At 38.2% G+C, this 18,552-nt stretch overlaps 1 protein-coding gene across 5 annotated transcripts in view; it reads right to left on the bottom strand.

Moving 5' to 3' along the window:
* The window catches only part of Gria3 (glutamate ionotropic receptor AMPA type subunit 3), a 277,058-nt gene that overhangs the window by 106,826 nt on the left and 151,680 nt on the right, over positions 1–18,552 (bottom strand). For all 5 annotated transcript variants that reach the window (XR_004943712.1, XM_036175082.1, XM_036175083.1 and 2 more), the window contains one exon: positions 3,237–3,290. Coding sequence is in view for 4 of the 5 variants with exons in the window: in XM_036175082.1 (XP_036030975.1) it covers positions 3,237–3,290 (54 nt within the window). In the remaining variant the exon portion in view is untranslated. The remainder of the gene's footprint in view (positions 1–3,236; positions 3,291–18,552) is intronic.

Genomic DNA, 18,552 nt, shown 5'->3' with positions numbered 1-18,552 from the left:
TTTGCTTTACTCTGCATGTGGATGTCATTGCTAGAGGTGTTTGGAGTATTTTTATGTACTTTAAATTTTCTGGAAACCATGATAGGGACTATCTGTTTCATTATTATCATCAGAGTTGAGTAGCAGTTTCTATATCTATTGCTCAAATAATATAGAGTGCCGGGACTTAGGGAAACTACATGGCTGAGTTCAAATGAAAAGAAGGTCACTAGAGGAAAAAGTGGCAGCTCAAAGCACAATGAATGAGTTCATGTTTTTATGACTCACACTGACATGATACTACACATTACTTTCTTTTTGAAGGAACAGATTTTGCTTGTTCTTGTAGGAGGCATCTCCCTAAGGTCTCATTATCCTGAATTGTGTGCTCCAGATTCAGCTCACCATTCATTTCTAGAACATTGTAGTAATCTTTTTTTTGTTGTCTCTCTATGTCCTTTGCTCTAGCTTTCTCTTGCTTCTCATTTGCTCTCTCTTTGTGTGTCTGTGGCTGTCTGCCTGTCTCTTTTTTCTCTCGATCAAACTCAAGCCTTTTTGCCCTTGTAGATATTAGTTAAACACTGTAAAACTGAACTCATCCTTACTCATTATACCCACAACATGGTATTGCTATATAGCCTAAGATGACCTTGAACTTGAAATTCTCTTGTCTGTACCTTGTAATTCCTGTTTTTACAGGAGTGTACCACCATGCTAGATAGCAATTCTCTCTTGCTGTTCCATCACACTGCAGGCTATTTTTTTGGGGGTGGGGAGGGGGTGTGGTCTGGATTTCAACATTAAAAGCAAAGCATATCTGAAAGATTGTTATTAGGCATAAGGAAGCCTAGCTGGAATTTTAGAATAGAAAGGGTCACTTTAGGTCATCTTACACCAACTGAGACAATCACTGACATGAATGGGCTCAAATCTTCCCAGGAAGAACTTGTCTCAAGGAGTCTAGTGAGCCTCTAGCTTCAGGTGTCATCAAGATCTGCCTTAGCTTTTAAGAGAAAGACATGTTCTTCCTTGACATCTACCAGGGTATGGTTGATCAAAATGAGGCTGAAAGGACTTGTTATTTGCAGTCTTTGTAAAGGACTTCTTAATTTTTCTGACCAAGACTTTCTCAGAGCTACACCGTAGTCTGGGGCTCTTCTTGGTGAGTCTCCCTCTTTCCTTTCTTCAGTGGCATCAGATCTATAGTGTGGTCTGAAGCGAAGCTTTGTACTACTGTCTCTCTTCCTTGTCTTTCATGGCTATCACTCCAAAGAAATATCTTGCCTTTCTAATTATGTTTTAGCATCAATTGCAAGGGTCCCAGCCAACACATGGGAGAAATCCTCTCTATTTCCACCTCTACATCCACAGTAAGGAAACTGGGGTCTCTATGGTTACTCAAGCAGACCAAAACATTTTAAATTTCAACTCAATATTCTTTCTCAAACATCAGTCAACTATGCACATCCATAGGTATTGTTTGCAGACTCATGAAGAAACCAGATTCTATTGTTTAACATTAACCATTATTTCACTTTTGTTAAATTTGTTTTAGCTCCATGTGAGGTACTAGCTGAAAAACTTTGGTTTTAATGTTCTAATTATATGCATTTCCTAATATTTATTAAGGACAAAAGTTTTCATTAAGTAAATACTAGTGTGAGCATTACCTGGAGTCACCTCATGCACTGTCAGTAAATATATAAAGCCCCACATTTTAAACACTATGTTGTATATCTAACTACCTTGTGGAACATATAAGGCTGAGGGAAAGATAAAAGGAGAGGGATGAAGGTAGGAAAATGGAAGAAGGAAAGCAGACTATTGGTTAGGAAGAAAGTGAAAAACTCATCTAAACTCTCTCAGGTGTCGTGGTCCAGCATCCATCATTCCCTGCCATACCCTAGTCGAACTTCCATTGACTCAAAACATCCCTTACTTATCAGTTGTCTAAAACCCAAACTGAGTATTTTTATATATGAACTAAGGACTAGATTTTTTTTCTCCTAAGAGAATCAATTCATTTATCCTCAAATTGGATGGAAGTGCTCTCCACTCTGAGGAACTTATTAAAGATGGACACTACATCAGAAATTAGTAGCATTTGGATGCTATCTAAGAAAGAGATTTGAGTATCATTTCTTTCTTTCATTGAAAAGTATTTTTAAATAAAACAAGATGTTTGCCTTAATTTAAGAAATCTAAAAGCACAATTACAATAAGCACTTACTAGTGCTACTATTCTTTTGGTTTAAGAGCTTTATAATGATCATGATTTTGTTGTGCTAATGAAATAAAACTATGGTTTGTGCTTGTGATAATTTAATAGATTCTTAGCAGTACGGTGATAATTTGACATCACCTTTTCATTCTGTAGAGACAGTATTATATAGAATCTTTACCAAATAGGTATTTCTAATTTATAAGCCATTTTGTTGCCCACAGAACAAGTTGTCCTTTCAGAATAAGAAGAGGTATGGGGTGACCTTGATGGAATACTAGCTTCTTGGATGTCATGGGTTTTAAAGGCATGAGACATTAGAACGTATAGATCTAGGTTGTGTTTTGTGTAAGTAGACAGGTACATCATGTTGTATCTGATTTGAAAAGATTTGTTTAGCCTCTGACAGCACAAATTGAGGACTGGTATGCATGTGGACTTGGATTTATTGGGAGTCATCTTTTCTATCCTCTGTCTCTTGATTTGCATCTCAAACCTAATTAAAACAGTTGACATCCAAATTGAATCAAAGAATAGTGAGGGACTCTATCTAATTACTATTACCATTATTGTTATTATTTGTGCTGTCAGAGATGGAAACCAATACCTGTTTCTTCCTAGCCAAGCACTCTACTACTGAGCTGTTTCCTGGGCCATTTTTGGAAAGTTTTTATTTTGAGATGGGTTCTCACTATATTTACCAAGGTGACCTTGAAGTTTCTCAGCAGCACAGGAAAATTTTGAATTCTGGCCATGCCTCATCCTCCCAAGTAGCTGGGATTATAGGACAGTTCCACCAGGCCCAACTCAAATTATCTTTTAAATAAGAAAAGAAGATAGCTTTGCTGCTGAAAAAGACAGCATAATAGAATACAAAGCTACTATAGGCTGGTTTAGGTATTTACTGAATTTATTTCTCTAAGCATCTAGAGAACACATTGGGTGCGTCCTGTATTTCCTTTACAGCTGATTATAGATGACATAAACTAAATGGACTATATTGCCCAGGGACACTAGAACATATTTTTGTTCTTACCAGGTTAGCAAGCATGTAGTGATAACCTCTTGAATGTTTCCCCAGGATCACAACCTGCAGAAAGAAGAAACGAGAAATATTGCTTATTCAGGGGCATTTTTTCAATTATACATTCAGCGTGATGGCTAGAATGACTGCTTCTAAATGATCAACAGCATGGTGTGATTTTTATTACATACAGTAGAACCACTGCTAATTAGACTACATTCCCTTTTTTTGGTTATATTTCACTTGTGGCCAGATAAAACAGGAGTAGTTGTCACTATCAAAGTTAAAATGTCAAAACAAGGGGATAAAAACACTTGAAACTTCCAGGTCAGTGGCACCGTGGTCACTTAAAATAGATGGTAAAAGCAAAGCGGATGATCCTTCACCCATGAACTGGATTCTGTACTTAGCTATTGAGATGGAAAATGAGCTGAACTTAGCATACAAATTAGAAAACAGAATGTACTGTACATTTTTTTTTGGTTATCTGGAAAGCTTAGGGAATAGAGTACTCAAAGAATGGGGTTAATGGGATTTTCAGGTTAACTGAGGTTGTTTTGCTTATTGAAAACTTTTCTAAATGTTTGCCTGCCTTTCCTTGCCTTAACATGAATGATGTGTGGCCATCTGTATATTTTTTGATACTGAAGGCAATGCCCTAGGGCATTCAGAGGAGTTTTCCTTTAGGGTACATTTGGCAATGTCAGACAACATATTTGGCTGCTGTTACTGGGAAATTTGCTATTAGCATATAGTGTATAAAGCCAGATATGCTGCTAGGTGTCTTCCAATGTTTAGGACACTCCCCACAGCCATAATCATCTGGTCTCAAAGGGCAGCTATAGTGAGTATGAGAAACATTTCCTCAGAGTCATCATAATTATCATTATTTTCATCAGTAATACTGTGTTACATACTTGGCCTTCAGTTTACAAAGTACACTTCATTGTCTCATTATGTCAGTGAGCTAAATATTTTCCAACCAAATGAGCCAGCTGTTTTTCTTTCTTTTTCTAAATTTTCTTATAACAAAGTGCAGCAAAATTTTTGGTTCATTAAGCATTTTGTAAAACATTGAGGCACTAACACTGTCCTAGATACAGGGAACAAAGCAAAGAACAGCATACAGATTAAAGGAACAACCTGATGTGTGTTCAAGTTTTATACCAACCTGAAGCTAATATTATGATAAGTCAAACAAGGGAAAACTATGAATACAATGTTAGGAGCAGGCCTTAGAAGGATATAATGCAAGTTAGAGGCTGTAGGGTTAAGCTTCATTATGAGTTCCTTTTTGGATATATCTGGATGCAGCTGTCAGAGTTTTGAAAACAATGGGACAAGGCCTCAGAATCGTCCACATAGCAAACTGGGGGTATATATGCAAGTCTACAATGAAAGTAGTTATCACGACTGCCCTTATTTTAATGTCTAAAATATGCTTGCCTTGTACTGGGTGTTGTATGTGTGAGTAATTCCTAGAAAATTTGAAGTCTAATTTTACACATGAAGAATCACACCCCAAATGTAGTTTAAATAATTTCTCCAAGGCTAGATAGCCAGAATTGGTAAATCTGGAATTAAATGCTGGCTCTTTCTTCCTATGGAAACACTGGAAGTGCAGTTAGATTTTCCATATCTATGGTTTCCATATCCATGTACATATAAGCAATCTCACATTAAAAACATCTAAAAAATCATTTCAAACAGAACATATGCAGACTATTTTCTTGTGTCTGTTCCCCCAAGCAGTGCAGTACTATTTGTTTAATATTTATGTAGTAGCAATTGTTAATATAGGTAATATATGTGTTACTTAAAGAATATAGAAAGATGTTAATAGGATTGTCCCAAATAGTATGTTGTTTTAAATAAGGGACTTATACCCCTATCTGTTTTGGTGAATATCAGAGTTGGGATACTGCTTCAGAACCAGCCCCCTCAGCATGACTGTGTCATGTTTCAGTTTGCCTCATGAACTCTCAACTTTATGGTGGTGTCTAAATTGTATACATGCAGGAGAGATAGTACTTCTTGTTTCACTGAACTGATAGTGATGGAACCCAGGGCTGTGTGCATGGTAGGAAAGTCCTCTACTACTTAACGCCATCCTTATCTCTGGAACAGTACTTTAACCATGCTAGCTGTTTTCCAGTTTCAGTATAGAATTCAATAGATTACATGAGCCATTCAGCAGTTTCTTATAAAATGGGCTTTGTGTTAGATTATTTTACCTGACTAAAGGCTAATATACATGCTCTGAGCTTGTTTAAAGTAGATTAAGCTAAGCTAGGATTTGAGGTAGGTTAAGGATATTATCTGCATTTTGACTTACTGTGTTTTCAATTTCCAATAATGTTATTAATGCAAAATGCTGATAATCGTTCTAATTTGGCAGAGGATGAAGACAGGATATCTAAAGCATGAAGCAGAAATGGAAGGTCCCATGGAGGGTGCAGGGTTAGGTTGGCCATATAAATGGAATGATACCTTTTGAGCCATTTCCCCCCCACCCCCGCCGTGTGCGTGTGTGTGTGTGTGTGTGTGTGTGTGTGTGTGTGTGTGTGTGTGTGAAAGAGAGAGAGAGACAGAGACAGAGAGAGAGAGACAGAGAGAGAGACAGAGAGAGACAGAGAGAGAGGAAGAGAATGAGAGAGCACAAGAGAGATGTTTTCAATTAATTTAAAATATGAGCCACATTTCTGACTGATTATTTATGAAGGAAAAGAAAGGTTAATGAATGTCTTGAGAGGTGATTTCTCATGCAGCCACGACACAAAATAAGCTGTTAGGTGTCTTCTGGGATGTATTCTTCAGTGTCTGCTTGTGAGAAACATCCTTCCTGGCAACAATTTGTTAACTTTTGCTGGCAAGTTGGGACCATACATTTGTTGAATTTTTAATTCACTGACAACCATCAACATAATAAAACTAGAGGGTTTTGAATTCTTCATGAAAAATGAGCAATATTCCTAAGGACATGTGACAAACTCAGAGAAAAATAAGGAAGTCTGTCTTAGTGGAGGCCAAGGTTATTGTACTTTTCCTCATAAGGAAGGGAAGAAGGAACAACAGACAATGATAGTGTATTAGAAGAACTCTGGATGACAAACTAGAGGTTACATTTGGTCAGACACTCACTGCTTGACTGTGGACTCAAACTTTCTGAGCCTCCATTAACTTATCCACAATTTGTCTCTTGCTCTCCTAGCAGGGTTGCTGCCATCAAACTGGAGACTATCTACAAATGTATTTGAGACATGAATAATGACATGTGCCACATTACTTCCATGTAGAAAGGGCTTGCTCATCAAGACAATGCATTTTCAGCTTCAGGAAAACTTGAAGCTGTTATAATAACTGCTTTGGTCCATGCCCAGATGGTGTGCTCAGAACAAATGGACATATTGGAAGGTGGTTCTCCCCCATCACCCTTTCTAGAGTTAGCCTTAAGCTGGAGGAGATGGGAAAGTTATCTAAAGATAGGAACAGTTAGGAGTCACAGAGCTGCTGCACTGAAGCCCATAATTAATTCTTCATCATGCTTTCAGTGCCTGCTTGACTCTGATTTAACATACAGTTCTTACCACTGTTGGGTTTCCTGTTCCCAGTAAATTAAATACTGCAAGCTAGAAGGGGTGTGTATGGAGGCAGGGAGTGATATTAGGGAGAGGTGCATTAGTACCAGAGGAAGTGACAGACTGCCTTAAAACAGAAAAACAGACAACATTGTGCTTCTGCACAGTATAATCATGGATGTTTGTTGTAAGTGCCTGAGTCATCAGACAATAGTTTACTTTGATCAGACATTTCTGATGAAAATCCTGGGGACATGTAATATGTTTTATAGAAGGTTTCCAACAGAAATGTTCTCCCAGTTCATAAGAGAATAAGCTTCAGTTGTCTCGAGATCTTCTGTGGAACTTATAATCCGACTGAAGGGAGCTAAATGAGGCCCCCGTGAGAAATGTGCCATATATTTTTCTTGGCCTTTCCTTTGAAATTTGTTTTATGGGAAAGACTTGTGAAAATAGGAGGGATGGGAGTATTGAGTCTAACATGGTGTACAAAAGAACCGGATAGTTAATAGGAATGTTCATGTTCTGTTAATCATCAATCCTTATTCTTTCCATCTGTTACAGATGAACGAGGCATAAATGGTAACTTACTTATTCAATGACTCTGGTAACCAAGAGAAGATTCAACTTTGCTTTTACAGTAATTATCGTTCTGAATTAGTTTCAGAATTTCAAGGATAAAAAGCTGTTTTTACACTCTGATGTGACATTTAAGGAGAAATACCAAGTTCCCACATCCATGTTCTGTAGTCACTTTGCTTTGGTAAGATTTGCTGTGGATGATAGGTGGCCTGCTGTGATGGCAGACACGATAAATGTAATAAGGGAGAAGTATGTGAAGTGTAGATAACATTCAGTGTTTTAAGGAAATTTATTTTTATCTGCTTAGATAGCATCTCAAAAGGGGGGAAACCCCCCAGCTACAGTTCTCATTCATGGAGCAGAGGTTCATTTGCAGAAGAAAGGTCTCATACATACTAACAAAAACTGGGCCATGCAGACAGTGTCAAACTTTCTGTCAAGGGAATCAGTGAATCCTAGTTTACTTATTTGGGGGTGATTTTCCTTTCCTAACCTGCCCCCATCCAGTTTTCTATGAAACTGAGTATCTCTGAGTAGTTAAAAATAATTTATAAGACATTCAGTTGTCTTTTTTCTCAAAGAGACCCTTCCTTTCCCAATTTTATGTTTAATCTAGACATTTTCATAATTTTAGAAATTTGAAATGAAATTGCTCCACAAGACTACTTGAGAGAGGCCCACATATCCTCTGGGAGGCAAAAGCATCTGTTTTTCTATGCTCACATTTTAGAAAAAAAAAATATGTGTGTGAAGAAGTGTGTATGTTTTTCCCCCCTTAGATCCATCTGGTATGCAGATTAGGTTATTTGCAGACCTAAGTAGCTTCATGTTTGGATTTTCTACATCAGTGCCAGAAAAGGATCTATGGAGAAAGATTGATCTTGCTTATAATACAGAACATGCCTTGGTGTTCACCTTAATTTGTTTTTCTTTGATTTAAGTATCATATAAAAGCTTGGGCAGGGGGGTCTGGGAGAAAAGGTTGTGTTTGTGGGGAGGATTTCTGGTTTAATTCACCAGGCAGTTTTCCTTTACTGTATGGACATTCTGTCTGCAAGAAAAAAACTATTAGATCACATTCTCTGTGTTCAACAAAAAGATATTTTTCAGGTCACATCTGCCTTCCTTTTTTCTCTTAGTTGAAAAAAAAGACATGGTTTTCTTATGGAACTAGATATAATTTCAGCAGTGTGGGGAAGCTGAATGAGTAGTATGTTGCAGAACCCAGCCGGTGAACATGCCACACCTTCCAGAAGGGCTTTCCAATATGATCATAGCTGTTCATCTTCTTCAGTGTTTGAATCTTAGTAAACATATCAGAAGCAACTTCCATTAGTGTTATTTCCTAGTAAGCTTAATGTGAACACACTTGCTCTCTTATGTCAGAATTGCAGAGCTTTATATTGCAGTCATCTTGAATGAGTGTGCTAGATTAGTGTGGGAGAGAAAAACAATGACCTATACCAAAGTCAGTCCAATGGCAGTGGGGGGTATGAATGTTGCAGACACAGAGAGAGACTGAAGCTTTTCCTCAGGAAGACAAATGTTCATACAAAAAAGTAATCTTGTCAATGCTTATGCTATCTGTAGGGAAGCTTGTGTGGAGAGAAAGGAATCAAAGAAGGCAAGAAAGAAAATTCTGGAACGTGAGGTTTAGAGGGTAAGAATTTTTACCAAAGATCATCCTTTGGGGACAGCTCTGTGCTTCCCAGACTTTCATAGTCCATTTATCATAGCTTACTGCAATATGAGAAAGATTTAATAAGAAGTGACAAGAGAGGGTCATCAAGGTGGCTCAGCAGATAGGGAAAATAAGCCTGATGACCTCAGTTTGATTCCTGGACCCTACAGGTTGGAAGGAGAAAACTGATTCCTGCAAGTAGTCCTCTGATTTACACATTTTTCCATGGTACACACGCACAAATGCATACACACACACACACACACACACACACACACACACACACACGCACACATACACACTTTAAAATACATTTAGTTAATTAATGTTGTTTTTCTTCTTTTTTGACACATGTCTCACCATGTAATCCTGGCTAGCCCAGGAACTAATTGTGTAGTCCAGGATGACCTTAAACGTGTGGTAACAATCATAGCTACCTCCACAGAGACTTTTTAAAAGTATGCACAACTTTATTCTAAAAGTCCATTCAAAGCTTTGCTTTCTGTAGGTATTTTGTATGCTCATTTATGCTCAAAATATTCTAATTTGTGAGTTTATGACAAAAACCTTCTGAAAATTCTATGGGTAATGAGTAGCAGGCATTGGAATGTGCCATTTGAATTTTTTTTTTAAAAAATGGAATATCTACCAATCCTCTGGTGAAATAAGGATAGTATAGTTCCCATATGAACAGGGTACTATAATAGGTCCCTTAAACTAGGTACTTCAAGATAAGGTATAGTGTTTGGCAATGGATCATGGCAATATGTAGCAGCATTCTATAAGATATTGCCTGATAATTATTAAAGGTGATATATTAAAAAAAAACATGAACCTTGATGTTTTGTGGTTCTAGATTCAAATCCTGCTGTTTAATTATTGTGTGCAAAATTGAAGTGTGAATATAGAGCACAGTATTAGAGGCCCAGGTGTAGCTCAGACTGATGAAGCTTCCAGACAGGGAGTGGAGAGAAAGCATCTGGTATGGATACAGAGAATAGAGTGGCCTCTTTTCCAACTTCTTAGTTATTCCCCTTTGAATAAATTTCCATTTGTGTGGTGTTTTCAGTATTTGACACTCTAATCAGTAAAAATGTTTGATAGTTGAAGTGAATGACCGTGCTTCTATTTTCAAATAAAAGGAAATATCTCTCAGAAACCCAATGCGATTTTCAGGATAATTGCTTAGTTGGCAGCTCCCTTCCTCTTCTGGGAGCCATGTCATTTAAGTGGATCTCAATTTGCAAATGGATGACAAATGACTGAGGAGGGGGGCGGGGGCAAAACATACAATTCTCCAAACTCAGAAATGTTCCCTTGCCTTCCTTGCCAGCTTCTCCACCTTTATGATCACACTGGCATGCCAACAGTTCAAGTACCCTGAGAAGAACTGCTGGTGTTCAGCCAAGCACAGGAAGCTTCTGAATGCCACTTGTTAAATATGCAGATTTTCTGAGCCAGTTAGTAAACCATGGGTAGCTTAAAATCAGCAATGCCGGAATTATTAACCCAGAAATCAGTTGGTACTACACACCAACACTTCTGTTGTTTGACGATAGCTCAGTTTCTGGAATCAGAAGAAATGTGGACTAAAGTCCCTAATATATGGGAAGCTGCCTCTATCAACCACCTTTTAATTTTCTCTTCCTTTAATACATGTTTGTTGAGTGCTCAGTCTGTGCCAATTGTGGGGCTAGACCATGGGGAGATAACAGGTCACACAAATATGGGCCCTAGTCTGGAGGATGTCACACTTGAATGGGAGAGACAGCCAAGTTAACAGATGATTAGAACCCCGTGGGAGAAGAGCTACAACAGAAATGTGAACAAAGGAGAGAATGATTAACTCAACCACTATAGACAGAAAGTGCTCTGTCTCCAACAAGAAATCTACAAAAGGTTTCCCTTGGCTTTTATAAGTGGGAACCTGACAGACAGGTAACTTAAATGGAATGCAGTTTTGAAAATGAAGAGAGATATGTTGTAGAAGGCTGTTTCTCTTTATTTCAGGAGAGCCTGCTGGTTATAGTTCTTCAATGCTAAGGAGAGGTTTTTTTATTAGAAATTTATTTATTTATTTACTTTTAAACAAGGTATCTATAGTCTAGGATAGCCTCAAACTCATGATCTTACCTCAGCCTCCCTACTTCTAGGCTTATAGGCATGTACCTCCTTATAAATATATGTTTCTGCAGCTTTCAAAATTAATTATTTCTTTTCCCCTTTCCCTTTCCTCCTTCAAACATACCTCCTACCCCACCCTTCCTTATTCCCTCTCAAATACATGGCCTCTATTTAATTATTTTTGTTATGCTATATAAGTTGGACCTGCTGAGTCCATTAATGCTGCTTGGATATATATTTTTTCATATGGCCACTTTGTATAGAATAACCAATTAGGGGCTCATAGCTATGGAAGACTAATTCTCCCCTTCGTATCAGTCACTAAATGCCTGCAGCTTTTCTTTAATTTTTTTTTTTTTTTTTTGGTTTTTCGAGACAGGGTTTCTCTGTGTAGTTTTGTGCCTTTCCTGGAACTCACTCTGTAGCCCAGGCTGGCCTCGAACTCACAGAGATCCACCCGGCTGTGCCTCCCAAGTGCTGGGATTAAAGGCGTGCACCACTAACTGCCTGCAGCTTTTCATATAGGGCTGCGGCCTTGTGAAATTTTTTCCCCTTTCACATAAGTATGTCTAATGGTGTTGGAATTGTTCAGGTCTTGTTTAGGTGGCCAAACTGTTGAGATTTCATGGGTGGATCTTCCCTGTCATTTCAAGGATGGCTTTTACAATCTTTTCTCCCCCTCTTCAGGTTCTTACAGGAGAGATTTATATTTGAGGCAACTATAATATAAGCATTTGGTGTGAGGTAGCCAGGTCTTATATGAAAAGTTGTGGTTGAATGATGGTGGGAGAATCTCAGTTGGAAGGGCTGTGTAAATGGCAGATAGTAAATTAAATGGGATTTATCACTTATTAGTTTTATGATCCCAGGCAAGTTACAGTACATCCCAGCCTTAGTTTTCCACCTGTAACACAGGAAATAAAGGTTATATAATCATGGGAAAGAATAAAGTAGTGTAGTCACCAAGGAAGGATAGATTGCTGAGTTAGAGACCCTACTTTTCATTGTAACTTTGAGCAATTAACTTATGCTTTCTAGGTTTGAGTCTCCTCCATGGACAAGGCATCTATTGCTAATAGCTACTTCATAGAACCAAGGTAAGAAATTGTGAAAGAATGTATCTTTAGCTTTTAAGACAGACTCTAAGTGTTTGTCCTATATTGGTTATGCTCTTTTCATTCTCCATATTGCCTTCATCTTTCCCTGAAGAAATCATATCCATTTCTCAAGACACAGTTCACAGGCAGCCTCCTGAATAAAGCCTTGCTTGATTTTATGTCCCTCAACTCCAAACAAACAACAAACAACCAAACAAAACAAAAAGCTGGGCGGCAGTGGTGCACACCTTTAATCCAAGCACTTGGGAGGCAGAGCCAGGCGGATTTCTGTGAGTTTGAGGCCAGTCTGGGCTACCAAGTGAGTTTCAGGAAAGACACAAAACTACACAGAGAAACCCTGTCTTGAAAAACAAACAAACAAATAAACAAGAAAAGAAAAGAAAAGAAAACAAAACAAAACACCCTGCATCTATTGAGTGAGAAGAATGGAGATACATTAGTGCTTGGGGACAGAGGGATCCTGATGCCATTTATTAGAATAGCACTGGGAACAAGTGGGAAGGAGCTGAGGTTTGCAATTGGAAGCTGAGTGTTGAAGATGTAGGTTTAAAATGATGAGAAACGGGTGGTAAATCAACCACAAAGTAATGTGCCTTCTATTTACACCTTCCTCAGGGAGAAGGGAAAAAAATCCCAGATGGGAAAAAGCCTTGAACAAAGGCCTTTTGGTGGGATATAACTGAAGACTAGTTTTGTTATGGGATAGTGTTTTTCCAAGACTTGTGTAGAAGTGTAGTAGTTTGAATGAGAAAGTCCATAGTTTTCAGCATTTGAACACTTGGTATCCAGACAGTGGCAGTGTTTGGGGAGTACTAGGAGATATGGTCTTGATGGAGGAAGTATATCAAAGCCTCATAACATTACCGGTGCCTTCTTTGTATCATCCACATGGTAAAGGATAGAAGCTCTCAGCATCCTGCTACAGCTATGCCTGCTGATTACTAGCATGCCTCCTTGCCACAATGAACTCTTATCTTGCTAAAACTGTGAACACAAATAAGCTCTTCTTTTTATACATTGTCTTGGTCATAATATTTTATCCCAGAAACCAAAAAGTGACTAATAGAGAAAAGCAGTCTCTTAAATGTTTGTCTTTCATCTATCTATCTATCTATCTATCTACCTACCTACCTACCTACCTACCTACCTATATATCACCTATTTATTCATTTGAGGTAGGATGTCACTATGCAGTATAGGCTGGCCTAAAATCTCTATATAGTATAGGCTGGTCCTAAACTTATAGCAATTCTCCTATTTCAGACACTCAAGTACAGGGCTTAAAGGAGTGTACCACCTGAACCAACTAAAATATTTTTAAGATTCTCTCTTCTCTCTCTTCTCTCTCTCTCCCTCTCTCCCCCTCCCCTCTGTGCACATTTTTGTATTTGTGTGTGTAGGCTAGAGTCAACATTAGGTATCTTCCTCAATTATATCTCCACCTTATTCTTGTGAGACAAGGTCACATGGTGAGCTCAGTTAACCTGGAACTCACTCATTCAGCTGAACTGGTTGGCCAGTAAGTCCCAGGGATCATTCTGTCTCCACCTCCCTAGCTTTTGTTATTTAAACATGGGTTTGGGGGATCTGAACTGAGATCCTCAGGCTTGTGCAGCAAGCCCTTTACTGAGTCAGAGAGTTTATTTCTCTGAATCTTCACCACAGTCCTTTAAGGTAGGCCCTATTGTGAATGTATTATTCAGGCTAAGATAAGGCTCAGAAAAGTTTGGCAACTTCACAGGCAAACAGTGTTGGAGATGGAGGTCAAAATCAGGTTTAACTGACTCAACAGCCTAGTCACCGTTAGCAATCATACTACTACTACTACTACTAGGTCAAAATCAGGTTTAACTGACTCAACAGCCTAGTCACCGTTAGCAATCATACTACTACTACTACTAACTGTTGATAAGAATTGTCATTACTATTGTTATTATTGCAGGATGATCAGCTCCCATCATGCATTCTATGTAACAAAGACTACCTACTGTTATTATGTATGATTACCTAAGTGGGGATCAGTTGAGGCCCATCTCTTTAGAAAGTCTTCTTTGTTGCTGGGCATCCTGGGAATCTCCTTTTAGTTTCCCTAATTAGTTCTTGAAACTCCATGCTTGGCTCATATGATCATGACTCTAATTTTTGATTCCCTATCAGCGTATGACATGAATTGTCATTGTTGAATCACAAGCTGCACTTGTGATGAATGTTGGATAATCAGAACAAAAGCACGGGAAAAATAATTAGAGGGAACCAAAGGGAAGAAGCACACAGCCTTGAACAAGAGACTGTGTGAAGGTTTCAAGGACTCAGTCCCTGAAGCTCTGACAATGTATTTTGATCCTTGTCTGAATGCAAATGAATGACTCCATCAAATCTTAGGCAACTTGTCAAAGTGTGTGTTATTTATCTAGTTAATTAAAAGTCTGAGTGAGCCAGGGCCTCTCTGCACTGTGTTCTGAAGATAACCAAACCTGTGTTCTGACCAGGCAAGTTAATTTAAAATAAGTGACCTCAACTGGGTAATGGCTGCAAGTTCAAATTCAAGAATCATCATAATTAGTCCCAGATGGATCTTAATTGTTCTTTTAGGAAACAGAGGAAGGGGTGGGGAGAGAAATGGCTAAGCGCACAGTAAGGGTTATTATCCATACCTTTGGAAAGCAAGGGAGTGACTCTGGCAGGGCAGTTAATGTTGTACAACACGAGTTCTGTTGCTGCCTTTCCAAATACATTCTTTTAGATGAGGTACATAAAACAGACTGAATTTTTCAGGAATAAGGAATAGAAGGCAACAATCGTAAATGTGTGATCTTAGGCAAGTTATTCAACCTCTGTGTGCCTGTTTCTTGTAATGGAAAAAAATAAAGTCACTATGAGTCTTACCTACTTCAGAGGGACAAAATGAAATCTTGTGACATGTTCTAAAAACATGGAAAACTCTAGAAGACAGTGTTTATTCTTGCATTACAGGAAAGCTTCCTAATCAAAAATTTTTTTTTGGTTTGGGGGTATAAGGTTACCCTAGATGAGTGCTTTGAAAAAAATTTCCTAGACTCTGCCACAAGAAGAAGGTACTTTCTGAACTACACCTGGAAGATGGTGGCTGGAACAGAGTGGACAATATGTTCAGCACCATTCAGTGTGGTGAGCTGGGCTTTTCTAATGCCTAGGAGGTACATCCTTAGGGCTCAAAAGGATTTTGAAGTTTTTGGAAGAAGTTAGAGCAGAGCACACATGTGTTTAGGCTTTTTCCCTAACATTGTGAAATCGGATCCAATTCATTTAATATATTGTAAAATATTAATTACTAGTATAATATACATTAAATATATCAAATACTAATTTTAATATATATTTAAAATATACTTTCCTTGGTGCTGCACGCTGGCACAGCACTATGGTACCTGAGATGGAAAAGGAAGTTGGAGTTACAGTCGAATGCCTTGTTCTCAATTCCTTTTTTTTAAATGAATGTTTTGGTCTCCCCTTACTGTCCTGCTAGTTCTTGTTGCATATATTACGTCTATGGCCATATTATCCTAAACAAGTCCAATTTTGTCTAATTGCCTCTGTCTCCCAAAGTCTTGGAAGCCAAAAGTCATTAGACAGAATTTGTAGAATGCTCAAAATGAAATAAGTGGAAATTATACTGTAGTGGAAAGTTTTGGAAGAACAGTAATTCAACCACTTAGGGATGTACAAAATGGCTATTTGGAAATTCTTTTCTCTCCATATCTTAGTTTTTCAGCATGTATGTATGAGCTGACCCTCCCTTAGCAGAGTATGAACATCTAAAACAGAGATTTACAACCTATGCCTACTGACAGAAATCATAACTATTTATCCTTCAGTCTTAACTAAAATATACTAAAGGATCTTATTTTTAAATCATTATCCAAATTCGGCCTTGTTAGATGAGCATAACAAATAGTAGGAGTTGTGTTTCTTTGAAATGTATTTCTAAGAGCTGTGAGCTGCATCCAATGTTAATCCCCACCACTAGGAAATACCCATACATGGGTTTGGTGGGAATTTAGAAAGGTTTAAGTCATAAGCACAGTGGTCATTTCTACATGTCTAAAAGGCTCCCGTTGTATACCAAAACTAAAGGCCATGTTGTGTATGCAATGCTTATAGGCTTGGGGATTATCTCCAAATGAGAATTGATGCTCCCCTCATCCTCAGAACAAAAAGTCAGGATATGAATTATTTAATTCAACAAATGTTTACTACTGAGCATAGTGGTACATGCACTTAATTCTAGCATTTGGGAGGCAGAGGTGGATGGAACTTTATGAGTTTGAGGCCAGCCTGGTCTATATAGCTAATTCCAGAACAGCCAGGGTTACATAGAGAGACTCTATCTCAAAAAATCTAAGCAACTAAGCAACCAAGCAGCCAAGCAGCCAAGCAACCAAGCAACCAACAAATAAGCAACCAGTCAACCAACCCACAGACCCCAAATGTTTACAGTATTTGTCAGGCTGGGGATACAGCATGAGCAAAGCACAAAACCCTGTCTTCATGAATACCAGCTCCTGTTTCAGTTGTCTGATGATCACTTATTTTTGTATTTGATGGATTTCTATATGGTCTCAAACTCTCATCTTTTCCAGTCTACTGACTGTTTACTCCATACAGACATGTGTTCCACCATCCTACTTTGCCTATCATTCCTTGAAGGGAGAACCCCAGATTCCTACTTCATACTGTGAGTGTTTTTCAATGTAGTGCTCTACAGGTAGACATTCAATGAACATTTGTGGTTGACAAGAATGAAAAGGATACACAAATGGGGGAGAAGCATGGTCCTGGGACTCTCTTGACATGTTATTTTTCTAGTGTGATATGCTTTTATGTGTATAGCCTATCCTTAACCTTAGCACCAGTTCCCTGTATTTGGGTAGGAAGTGGCTAGAATGGAATGGAGAAGACAGATGGCTTAATCAAGAGAACTCAGGTATTCTTGGCCATTTGGTCCTTGTATTGGCATAATCTGGTATCTACAACAACATACTCTTAAATTCTTGTTCTTTTATTTTCTAGTTGTGATACAATTATGCATGCTAGTCCCTCTCTTAACACCTAAATTAAAATGAAAAGGTAGTTGAATACTTAAGCAGTATCTTGAAACCATGTTACACTATTGGCTGGTAGAAAAATTTTGTTTCTAGAGGATCTAAAGGTTATGGTAAAAGGTCGAATAGCATTATGACTTGCTGAAACCATCTCCTTAAGTTTCAGCAGATCCACTGGGAAGGATTGAGAATATCCTCGTTCCTTATATTGGTGCAAATAAGAAGATAACCTATGTATTTGTTCCTCCAACTCCACGTAGTATTCCTATTGTGGAGAGTCTAGGAAAAGAGTCTACTTAAGTGATGGGTCCTTACCATAAACTACTGAGTCTGAGATGATTCTCTGTATGCAAAGTATCTATGTCAGATAATGTTGAACTGTCTTATAATGAAATTGCAGACAGAATCATTTCCATGAACCAAACCTATCTTCTAGAGTACAGTAAAGGGAAATTTATCACCATGTGACAACTTTTCAATAATGCTGTGAGCAGAGCAAATATTATGGAACTCGTGAAGAAAATTTGCAAGTCAGATGGCTTTTTCTATATTAAGAGAAATTATAACATTTTCTATTGGTTCATAAATACTCTAGTAACAGGACCATTGTTAATGTTGCAGTTTATAATTTGCTGCCATAAGACTGTTGCGTGAGTATTCCCTTTTTTCATTAGTTCTTTGAGAGTTTTGCACAATGAATTTTTATCATATTCACCTTCTCTCCCTAGATTCCTCACAGATTTTCTCCTATCCCATTATCTTCCCATCCAACATTGTGTCTTAACCCCCTCCCATTAAGGTCAAAATTTGTGCTGCCTGAATATTCTATGATGTGTGACCTTCCACTGGAGCATGGTTGACTTGTTAAAGGCTAAGAAAGTCAAGAGACTGAGTTATAGCTCATATTATGGCAACAACTTTAAAAGAAACTAGGTAGGATTTCATGTAAATTATCTTCACAGGATTTCAAAATCACTGGCTCTAGGGCTGATGGTTCAGTGCTTGTGGTAGAAACATGAGAACCTGAGTCCAGATCCACAGAACTTATATAGGATTTCTAGGGCTTGTTAGCCAGTTAGCTTAGCTAGCTAAATAAATGATCTCCATTCTTGGTACCCACATAAAACCGAGGTGCAGTAGGATGTGCCTGTAATCACTGTGCTG

The sequence above is a fragment of the Onychomys torridus genome, chromosome X (genome assembly GCF_903995425.1).
Source record: "Onychomys torridus chromosome X, mOncTor1.1, whole genome shotgun sequence".
In the NCBI taxonomy this organism is placed as follows: Eukaryota; Metazoa; Chordata; class Mammalia; order Rodentia; family Cricetidae; genus Onychomys; species Onychomys torridus.
This window is presented reverse-complemented; position numbering and strand designations above follow the sequence as displayed.